Source organism: Acinonyx jubatus, chromosome D1 (assembly GCF_027475565.1).
Source record: "Acinonyx jubatus isolate Ajub_Pintada_27869175 chromosome D1, VMU_Ajub_asm_v1.0, whole genome shotgun sequence".
In the NCBI taxonomy this organism is placed as follows: Eukaryota; Metazoa; Chordata; class Mammalia; order Carnivora; family Felidae; genus Acinonyx; species Acinonyx jubatus.
The window spans coordinates 80,926,398-80,938,832 of record NC_069390.1 but is presented as its reverse complement, the minus strand read 5'-3'; the positions used below and the strand labels follow the sequence as shown (position 1 = coordinate 80,938,832).

General features: G+C 34.4%; 1 protein-coding gene across 2 annotated transcripts in view; it reads left to right on the top strand.

The window, feature by feature from the left end:
- PGR (progesterone receptor) overlaps positions 1-12,435 on the top strand; it is a 103,385-nt gene that overhangs the window by 69,466 nt on the left and 21,484 nt on the right. For both annotated transcript variants that reach the window (XM_027040081.2, XM_027040082.2), the window contains one exon: positions 640-945. In XM_027040081.2, the coding sequence (XP_026895882.1) occupies positions 640-945 (306 nt within the window). The remainder of the gene's footprint in view (positions 1-639; positions 946-12,435) is intronic.

Genomic DNA, 12,435 nt, shown 5'->3' with positions numbered 1-12,435 from the left:
GAAACCCAAAACAAGATTCGGTATTTACTGAAAATTATGTTTTAAGTAATGGAGGCTGTAGCATTAACTTTTGGAAGGCAATCCTGTCAGAATATTTACCAATAATGAGCTTAGTCTTTACTAAAAGCCATTTGTCTTTTCATGTTGCTGCAAAACTTCATAATCCTCCATTGGATACTGGTGTAAATATTTCACACCACACCCACCTGCCAAATGGCGGTGTAATTATTTTTTTTAAGTTTATTTATTTTGAGGGTGTGTGAGAAAGAGAGCATGCAAGTGGAGTAGGGGCAGAGAGAGAAGAAGAGAGAGTCCCAAGCAGGCCTCATGCCGTCAACACACACCCAACACAGGGCTCAAATCCACAAACCATGAGATCATGACCTGATCCAAAACGAGGGGTCAGATGCTTGACTGAGCCACCCAGGTGCCCCTGGTGTAATTAATTATTTAATCCAAATCTGAGACCTAACATTTTATTTATTCAATTTCATCTTATTAGATTGATGCTAAAACCTCCTAAACTATAATTCTAATTATAGAATTATAATTGTAATTTCTGTTAAGAAAAATAACAGTCTGCTGAAAGATTTGGATGATATGTATTTATACGATCTTTTCTTTTTTTCTTTTGTGTAGGTCGAAAGTTTAAAAAGTTCAATAAAGTCAGAGTTATGAGAGCATTGGATGCTGTTGCTCTCCCACAGCCTGTGGGCATTCCAAATGAAAGCCAAGCCCTAAGCCAGAGAATCGCTTTTTCACCAAATCAAGACATACAGTTGATCCCCCCATTGATTAACCTGCTAATGAGCATTGAACCAGATGTGATCTATGCAGGACATGACAACACCAAACCTGATACCTCCAGTTCTTTGCTGACAAGTCTTAATCAACTAGGCGAGAGACAACTTCTTTCAGTAGTCAAGTGGTCTAAATCATTGCCAGGTAATAATAATTTGTATATAATAGCATGAAATGGAAATTTTACCATATTTGTTGTACTAGGAAAACTGTTAAGGCCTGTTCAGTAAATTAAGTATTGTCTAAACAGCATGTTATAGTATGCATTTCAGCAGTGTGAAATACTTATCTAGGATCCTAAATAATATGTTGCTTGTCTAGGACCCTACTGTGTGCTATGGAAATACAATAGTCATAGATAATACTTTGAGTCTTGATGATTCAAGAATTACGTGATTGAAACAATTAGGGAAGAGCATAAGTTTGTATGTTAAAGCACAGATGTTATAGTAGTTCAGAGAAAGACAAATTGTGTGTAAAAGTGTGTCTTCCATTCTAAGTGCTAATTTAACCAAATTTAACAAACTTCAAATGGTTGAAAATAAAACTGGATGTTTCTGTTCATATAATATGTCAAAATAGTATTCAGAGTACAGGGGGTGCTTAAAGTTAATTAAGAAACATAATTGATAAACATATGTAAATAATTTGGACATAGAGAAATGAATTTCTTCCAGTCACTATTTTCTCTAATTTATACTCAGAAAAAGCAAATAACAGAATTTGGGTTGTACCATCATGAAGGGATTTAAGTCACTTTATTTAATAACTAGTTTGCTTCCTTAGCACAGCTCCATAGGAGCCTAGAGGTTGAAAGAATTACAAGGATGCATTTTTCACTTGGCTAAATTTGAGACTGCAGAGCCAGGAGAACACATGGGTAGCCATTACTTGTGGAAGCATTAATCCCATAAATAAAAATAAAGCAGTTTTTTAAATTACAATCTCTTCACACCAAAAATATCCTTATGCTTTTTTAGACCAGTTTATTTTACCAGTATCTAATCAAGAATTGAACATATGCTTTTGGTCTGCAAGTAAATTCAACAGCCTTTTTTAAAGAATTTTTTTCTCAATTTGCCTTAATATCTTTGTTATTATTTTACCTGAAATGTTTGAAATACTTGTTACTGAAAATTCAAGGTTATGTGAAACAGAAAGAAAAATAGGTTCCTGTTTGTTGAATCTTTTAAAAAATGCACTTTGATAAAAATTAATAAAATTCAGTATTCTAATGGAGATAAAGTAATTTTATAGAAAATTCCAAATAACCAGGTTCTTATTAGCTCCATTGTTACTGAAAGTCTTGGACAGGTAATTTTTTTCTGTTAGAAAACTTCTGAATTTTTAAAACTTGCTGTAAAGTGGTTATCAAATTTGATAGATCTCTATTAAATTATTGCAATAGCATTGAACTTCTTCTGTTTAAAAATATGAGTAATATGTGTTTAACTTTTCTTAGTTTTTATATTATTTGGAAAAGCGATTTCTTTGATTTTGATTGATACAGTTTATATTTTTTGCATTTTGGAGGTTCTTTACTATTTAAAAACATTCTACTATCAGTTGGCAAATTTAGAAAATAACCAGTTATAGCTTAAAATATAGTTTATTCACTTTGGGTAAAAGCTAGTGTACATTTTAAGTTGAAACACTTCTCTGTGAAGCTATTTCATCCTCACATTTCCAAAAACAGTGAGAGAAAATTTTTACACTGAATTTAGTGGCAACTTTTTTAATAATTCCAAAATGTAATTTGTGTGTAAGTAAAAAAGAATGATGGCATCTACCAGTATTACAGGTACTGTTTCTATTACCTGTAACAATAAGGGAAGCTTATTTGATAATCTATTTTGATAATTTCGATTAGCAAATGATTGTGCGGCCTGTGCTCTTTTAAACTATATTTGCATGGTCTACATAGTGTATGAATGATGAAAATGGTCAGTGAACCATATATATTGATCTTTTTGAAAGGACTCATGTATATAAAGTAATCTGGTATCATTAGCTACTCAAAACCTTTCAGTTGACTTTTAGCCAGAATAGTTTTTATTCACTTGATTCACTCAGTAAGTGTCTATAGCATGCTGTATGCATGATGTAACAATTAAACAGTAGTGTTAGAAAGAAAAGCCCAAAGTCTGAGCTCATAGTGTGAACACATTTGGATGCAACATATCCTAGCATTTGGTGATCAATTTTTCATGAGAGAAACTTATTTTATCCATTCACTCATACAGTACTTGGTTAAATGAGGCCTGTTAATAAGTCAGGATGTCAGTTTACTTATTTACAGTGCAAGAATGATGCTGCTAGTAAAACATGTTGGCAGATCAGGTGATTCTTTCACAATAGGAAAGAGTATTTTGGAAATCAGATTAAGATCAAATGTAAAACAACAACAACAACAACAACTAAAGTAACAGTATGCCTAAGGGCTCCATGGTGTATATCTACAGGTCCCTGAGAGAATGCTTGTTGCCTGGTCAGGACTTCCTCATTTTTTCTTTATTTGTGCTCTTCTATTATATTGGACCCATTAAGGTAATTGTATCCTATCCAATATCTCTCTCATATTTCAGAGATATCATTGCTCCTGTGTAATGGAGACTTGCAAGATGCTTTAGCTTCATGATAACACATTTAAAATATCTCTTAAAATATATTACATCTGACATATTGTATCAATTATGTGAATGATTTTACATTGACATTTAGCCGTAACATCAGTAGGTAATATTTTCTTATTTGGAACTTGAAGCAACACAATATTTGCAAATTTTAGAAAAATGAACAAGACAAAGGTCAGGAGGATAGAAGAATAGGAGAATCTTGAGCTCACCTCATCCCAGAGACACGCCGAAATAACAGCTGTATCTGTGAAACTAACTCTGAAAATGATGTGAATATTGGCAGAACAAACCTTCCACAATTAATCATGGAGAGGAGACCACATTGAAAAGAAGAAAAGGGGCAGGGACATGGTTGGGAACCAAAGCTCTGTAAGACTAACCACAAATGGAAGGGACACCGTAGCATGGTGAAGCAACAGGATCAGACCCTACACCAGGCACCTGAAGCACTGGGGATGTGCACTGGGAAGACAAGTCCTCCTAACATCTGACTTTGAAAACCAACGGAGCTTAACTTGGCAAGCTTTGAAAATCTGGAGGGCCTAACTCTGGGTACATTGAAAATCAGTGGACTTAGCTTCAGGGAGACCAAAGGGCCATAGGAAACTGAGACCTCCTCTACTTAAAGAGCTAGCATAATAAGTAACCCTACTGACTCAACACAACATATAGCGCAATTTGAATAGTGCCTGGAATATACATGGAGAGTTATTGACTAATCTTAGAACATGGGCTGGAGGGACATGCATCAATAGGAAATTTCCTCAGGAACAGAAGTGTTGGCAGACATCATTTCTCTTCCCCTCCCCCAACCTAGCTGGACACTTGTGGATATCAGCAGGAACACCTGCTATCTTGCCAGCACCATGCACCCCAAGTCACGTTTCCATGCAGACCCACTTCATGTCTTCCACTTCAGCAGGCATTCCTCAAAAGGAGCTCCTGCCCTTATATACTGTGCAAACAGCCCAGCAGGGACCAATGCCACTCCTAAGTCACTCCTGCCCTGGGGATAGCAGGGAATAACCCTCAACACCAGCACATGGGCACTTCCAGTACCTGAGCATTTTAGCTGGCCACTCAAAGAGAGCCCCCTGTTTACTGTGCCTGTTGCTGTGACAGCCATCCTGGATGAAAAATTTGATCTGACTGCCAGCCCCAACTACCAACAAAAGCTACTCAGGGGGCCACATAAGGAGAGTACTCTGCCAATTGGTGTGTACATAGTTGCAGAAAAAAGAGTACTGACAGCTAGCCTGACTGCCAACACCAACTGTCAAGAAACCCATGATTATCTCAGATATGCCTTACAAAAGCACAGGGACCAAACCCTGTCCTGTGAAACCACAGCAGGTAAAGCCAGTCATTGCAGCTAACTGGACTGAAAGTTCAGTCAGCTAGTGGATTAGCCACAACAGCAGTGCTCACCCAGCCAATATCCAGGAGACACCTGGGAGCACATGGTTCTGGTGAACAGGGGACATTGACTACCAGGCACCACAAAACCTCTTCTTCACAAGACCACTACTTTTAATACCAGGAGACATAGCTGTCCATCCTAATACCTATAAGCAAACAGGGTTAGGCAAAATGGGGCAGAGGACTATGTCCCAAATGAAAGAACTGAACAAAAGCATAGTAAAAGATCTAAATGAAATAGAAATAATATGCCTGATAAATAATTCAAAGTAATGGTCATAAAGATATTCACTGGACTTGAAAAAATAGTGGTGCATCTCAATGAGACCTTCAACAAAGAATTATAAAATAAACAAATAACCAGTCAGAGATGAATAATACAATTACTGAAATAAAAGTATACAGGAGAACTAACAGCAGATTAGAGAATGCTGAACAAATCAGCATCTGGATGACAGAGTAATGGAAAGCAAACAAGATGAACTTAAAAAAGAAAAACTGAATCATAAAAATTAAAGCATGGTTAAGGGAACTCAGTAACATCATTAAGTATAATAACATTCATGTTATAGGGGGTACAGAAGGAGAAAAGAGGAAAGAAACTTATTTGAAGAATTAAAAGCTGAAAACTTCCCTTCCCTGACAAGGAAATAGCATTCAAGTCCAGGAAGCACAGAGAGCCCCTAAGAAGATGAACACATGGAGGTCCACACCAAGATAGATAATAATTAAAATGGCAAAAAGTAATGAGAAAGCAAAAATTTTAAAGCAACAAGACAAAACAGTTACATACAAGGGAAATCAGTTGTATTTCTATACACTTATAATGAAATAGCAGAAAGAGAAATTAAGAAAACATAACCATTTACAACTGCATCAAAAACAATAAAATATCTGAGTAAACTTAACCAAGTAATATGAAAGACCTGTACTCTGAAAACTATAAAATATCAGTGAGGGAAATTGAAGACAACACAAACAAATGGAAAGATATTCCATGATTAAGGATTGGAAGAACTGATATTGTTAAAATGTCCATATTACACAAAGCAATATACAGATTTAATTCAATCCCTATTAAAATATCAACAGCATTTTCCACAGCACTTGAACAAACACTCCTAAAATTTGTTTGGAGCCACAAGAACCCAAAGAGCCAAAGCAATTTTGAAAAAGAACAAGGCTGAAGGTCACAATCCCAGACTTCAAGAAATACTACGAAGTTGTAGCAATCTAAACAGTATGGTACTGCCATGGAATCAGACATATAGATCAAAGGAACAGAATAGAAAACCCAGAAGTAAACCCACAACTATATGGCCAATTAATCTTCAACAAAGGGGAAAGAATATCCAATGGGAAAAAGACACTCTTTTCAACAAATGGATTGGGAAAACTGGATAGCAACACGCAAAAGAAAGAAACTAGATCAGTTTTCATACTATACACAAAAATAAATTCAAAATGGAGGAAAGACCTAAATGTAGACCTGAAACCATAAAAATCCTAGAAGAGAGCACAGGCAGTAATTTCTGAGAGGAGCTGTAACATCTTCCTAGATATGTCTCCCGAGGCATGGGAAACAAAAGCAAAAATAAACTATTGGGACTACCTCAAAATAAAAAGCTTCTGCAGTGCAAAGGAAACAACCAACAAAACTAAAAGTCTGCTGAATGGGAGAAGATATTTGCAAATGGCATATCTAATAAAGTTTTAGTATCCAAAGTGTATAAAGAACTTATGCAACTCAACACCAAAAAAAAAAAGCCTAATTTAAAAATGGACAGAAGACATGAACAGGCATTTGTCCAAAGAAGACATATAGATAGCCAATAGACACATGAAAAGATGCTCAACATCACTCATCTTTGAGGAAATGTAAATCAAAACCACAATGAGATATCACCTCACACCTGTCAGAATGGCCAGAATGAAAAAGATAATAAATAACAAATATTGGCAAAGATACAGAGAGAAAGGAACCCTTGTGCACTGTTGGTGGGCATGTAAATTTGTGCAATTACACCAATTTATGGAAGTTCCTCAAAAAGTTGGAAATATCATATGATCCAGTCATCGAAATTCTGGACATTTATCCAAAAAATACAAGACATCAAGTCAAAAGGATATATGTTTATTGCAGCACTATTTATAATAGCCAAATTATAGAAGTAGTCCAAGTGTCCATTAACAGATGAATGGATAAAGAAGATACGGTTCCCTCTCTCTCTCTCTCTCTCTCTCTCTCTCTCTCTCTCTCTCTCTCACACACACACACACACACACACACACACACACACACAAATACTATTCAGCCATAAAAAAGAATGAAATCTTGCTATTTGCAACAACACAGATGGAGCTAGAGAGTATTATGCTAAGTGAAATAAGTCAGTCAGAGAAAGACAAATTACCATATGATTTCACACATATGTGGAAGTTAAGAAACAAAACAAATAAGAAAAGGGGGGGAAGGACACAAACCAAGAAACAGACTCTTCACTATAGAGAACAAACTGATGGTTACCAGCAGGGAGGTGGGCAGGGGAATGGGTGAAACAGGTGATGGGGACTAAAGAGTACATTTCTCATGACAAGCACTGAGTAACATATGAAATTGTTGAATCACTGTATGGTACAGCTGAACACTACTGGAGTTAAAATAAAACTTAAAATGAAAACACTAATTGAAAAGATACATGCACCCCAGTGTTTACTGCAGCATTATTCATAGAAAAGATATGGAAGCAACCCAAGTGCTTATTAATAAATGAATGGATAAAGAAGATGTGGTATAAATATATAATGGAATATTACCAGTGATTTAAAAAGTGAGATCATACCATTTGAAACAAAACCTTCAGGTGGACATGTATCTCTCAATTTACACATTTTGTTTCCTTTTTGGATTTGTTCTTCCATTCACACCATAAATTTGGCATTTCCTGAGTTCCATCTTCTACTCCAGTAGTTTCTCATCCTACACAGACTGGATGAGCCCATTCATCCAGTGTACCTAAAAGGTATTAAGCCAGAGAAAGACATAACATATGATTTCACTTATATGTGGAATTTTAAAAAAGGAAGAAATAAAGACACCAAAAAAAAAAAAGACTTAAATACAGAGAACAAATTGGTGGTTGCCAGAGAGGAGTGGGAGGGGGGAGGGGGATGTATGAAATAGATACAAGAGTCTAAAAGATACAGACTTGCAGTTATGAAATAAGTCATGGAGATGAAAAGTATACTGTAGAGAGTAAAGTCATTAATAATGTAAAACATTGTTTGGTTGCAGGTGGTGACTACACCTGCAACAGTGTAGTGATGAGCACTGTGTAATTACAGTGATGAGCACTGTGTAATTTATAGAAATGTTGAATCATTATGTTGTACACCTGAAACTAATACAACACTGTATGTTAGTTATAGTTAATTTTTTTAATGAATAAGACATATTCCTTCTGTTAAGGAATTTTCAATCCAGTGGAATAAATAAGATACACAAACAACTATAGTGGTATGTGAAAGTGACATAAGATACAGATATAAAGAAAAGAGAGACAGAAGACATTTTTATCTTCAGGGACTAGAGAAAGGCTTCAGAGTCAAGGTGTCAGTTACATTGTACCTTGAAGAAGTGAGACTTTGGAATAGTGTGGCTTATGATGTAAAATAAGGAAAGCATGAGGTATGTTTGGTGAATTATTCTCAATCTTTTCTATTCATAACACAAAAAAATGTTATCATACCTTCCCCCACAGCATAGTAATGATAACATTTAATACCTGCTAATTGAGAAAATACAATTATATATATGGTTTTCAAACACTACTACAGTATTGGCCTCCTGGGGGGGCTCATCACCCAAGTATTAAGAAGCCACTGACAATAAATTTACGTTGGAGAGAGTAGTAGAAGGAAATTTAGAGTCATAGTTATGATTTGATCAAGGAGGGTCTTGAAAGTCAGGGTAGGCTTTGGAAATTAAATTAATAAGTCCTCATTCCCAATTCAGGTTCACCTTGAAATATTCTTTATCCTATATATCAATACATTGTAGCAGACTTTATGTGACAGAGGGGTTTGGGGAAAATATTGTCTTTTTAGAAATTTTGTCCTGATTTTTCTGTTTATTTTGTGAAAAAATCTATTAGGGTTAATGCTTTAATATTTTTAAATATTGCATTTTTGAAAACATATCTTGCTCCTTAATCTCAGTTGGCCAGACTACTTGCAATTAACAGTATCAGAAGACTGCAACAGTCTTTGCCTTGTTTTCTGCCTTGAAGCATGCCAAAATATCTTTGAGTCAGGGACAGCCATTGCATATGTGACAAAGGACTTTTTCTTTCATCTCAATTAAAGTAAATAAATCAACTTACTGCCCGCCCCCACAAGTGGTGGGAAAGAAATGAGATTAGCCTAGGAGTAAAGTCAAGGTTTGAGAATACTGTTATAAAGCCTTTCAAAAAATGATTTTTCTAACATCCTATTCCACTGAAATTAATATTGTTGATGTCAACAAATTTTTTTTTTATCAAATCTAATGAATACTTTCAGCCATTACCATGTTTTGCATGCCTCTGGAGACACTAATGAAATAACCATTTCTGGCTGATACTCGTATTTTGGCATTTATCATTTCCCTTGAGGTGGATATGTTTTTTACAAATTTTGTTTCCTTTGTGGATTTGTTCTTCCATTCACACCATAAACTTGGCATTTCCTGAGTTCCATCTTCTACTCCAGTAGTTTCTCATTCTGCACAGACTGGATGAGCCCATTCATAGCCTTGTCTTCAACTAACACTATATTCTGATGACTCCTAAATACATACTATAAACCCAGACCCTGTAATGAACTATTGGACCACCTATTTCAACTATTTATGTATTTCCACATGGATGCATTTCCAAGTCAGTATGACCTTCTACTCCATAAACCTAAAACCTGTATCTTGAAATGGTGCCTCAGACAGAATCTTGGGTATCCTCAGCTCACTTTTCTCCTTCACTCCTATCCAATTAGTTATCAAATTTTGTCAACTCTATTTATTAAATATAGGATTCATTATACATGCTACATCCACTGCTACTGTCATGATTCAGTTTAGGTCCTTGTCCTTTTTTCCTAGATTTCAGTTGTAGCTCTTTGACTAACCCGATTACCAGTTTCACCCTGCCCCCAAACAATCCTTTTCTGCCATCAGAATCATCTTTCTAACAACAATTATAATCAATTATATCATTCCTTTTCCTTTCCATAACAAAGTCCAAACTTATTAGCCTTAACATTCAAGAACCTTTTGTGATTTGGCTCCTGAATTTACAATGTTATCTCTCATTCTTCCTCTTCAAGCAACTCTAAAGTTCCCACAATGCTCTTTGTTTAATATCCTGCCTTCTTACATATCGTTTCTCTACCTGAAGATTCTTCCCTTTTCCCACATTTCCCCCATGCTGGTCTCTAACTAGCCCTCAGGATTCTAATCATCTGCCACTTGAAGTGTTCCCTGAGCCTTCCCAGACTGAGCCAAAGGCCACTTTGCTCTACCACATCATTCTTGCCTTTATCAACCATACTACTATCACTCTGAGTTATAATTATGTTCTCATTTTTTTTCTGTCTCCAGACTGCAAGTATTAGTCTTTCTAGTCTCTATGCCTAATTGCAACCATAAAGCTTCATCCCAAAGGGGTGCTTAAAGGGTATTTATAGAAATTTGAATTACAGAATTGATATGAAAGGAACTATGCTACTTTAAATCATTAGCCATCAAGTCCTTATTCATTAAAAACAATCATATATCTGTTGGTGATTATACTTACGGTGCTGTAGCTTTTCTATGCTCCTCAAAGTTCATTCATACTTTGTCAGAATGTGCTGAGGCATTTAATGCTCTGCCTTTGTTGTGGATAAAATGTTTCAATGCAAGACAGCTTTTACAGGAGCACAATCTATATATTTTATCAAAACCCTGGAAGTAACACAGGAGAATTTAGAAGATCATACATGCCATGTGTTACCACATAGTTGTTTTGTTTTTTTTTTAATCATTAAAGATTGAACAGCTTGTAACAGGGCTTTTGTCAGAAACTATCAGGTCAAGTCACTTAAAAGGAAAGGGTATTTTTCTTTACTACTTGTTAAACACAATTAAGAATCATCCATCACTTCTCTATGTGTAGTTTCTTATTTTGATCATCACTGCAAATGTACTGACTTTACCTGATCATTATCATCAATGGGAATTTGATCTCAGTGTTCCCTTCTTTGTTTCAGTATAAAGTAATGAATGATATTACAGTTAATGGGGGGGGAGGGGAAATTATACTTCTGTACCAAGCATGTTCAAGTCAATTTAACAGTGTATATTTATCACAGGTAAGCCCTCTAAAAGGTGGCTATTTTAAAAAGCTGTTTTCTGAGTTCTTTTTCATCCTGTTAAATGGAAATAATACACTTTCTGCTATAAATATTGGTAATTTCAAAAGTTTTATTTCAGCAAGATTTGCCTTTTATATTATAATCTACTAAAATTTTTCCTTTATTTTTACTTCTTAGTAATTTATTTTTACTTCTTAGTAATCCCAGAATGCAAAAAGAAAAGTAAGCAACTTCTACAAAATAAAGGGCAGGATAAAGTAGACATAAACCTGTAAATATAAGTGGAATCTGTTTTTTAAAAAGAACAAATTATTTAACTGTTATGATGTAAAAATTTTCAAATTAGAGATGAACATCTCTAAGGCCTAGAGTGAAAAAAATGTAGCATAGTAACTCAAATATTTAAGTAGTATTAAACACTTTTTAAAAAAAGTTATGGAACTAAGAAAGGAATAAAGAATAAAAATATGTTCCTGAAGATGATAGTGAAAAATTTGTTAATGTTTTAATATATGTGACTAATTGATCCTAATTTCTATGAGACTGTCATTTTTCATATATAAATATGTAATTTGTTATATATATATATATATCTAATAACATATATATAAAATATATAGTCTGGAAAAATAAATACATATATGAAATATGTGTTCTGGAAAATGTATATTCCAGATAGAACACTTGCTTTTGCTTTGAATTTTGTTGCTATTAATAATATTTACCCTTTAATGTTATCACATAGGTTCCATAATATATAAATAAAATATATAAGTATATATTTATAGATATTAAATTTATAATATATAATAAAATATCTCTTAATATATAATATATCACAAATATATTAGCAAATTTATGTATGTTAATAAATAAGTATGAATACATACATATACAGTTATTTTTATATATTTACTAATATATAAAATGCCTTCTGGATCTTATTGTTTTAATATTAGAGATACCCCATCAGACTGATTGGTGGCCTTCTTAAAGCCATTTCTCCATCAGCAATTCTATTACAGGATCCATTGGTAGAATAATAATAAGCATCTTACTAGTGCTCCAAAATATGCATAATTATCCCATTTGAGTGTCATAGCCACTCTGTGAACTAACTTTCTTTATCATTTTGATTTTACTTATGAAGAAATATAGATATAGTAATATTAACTGACTTAAACAAGCTGAC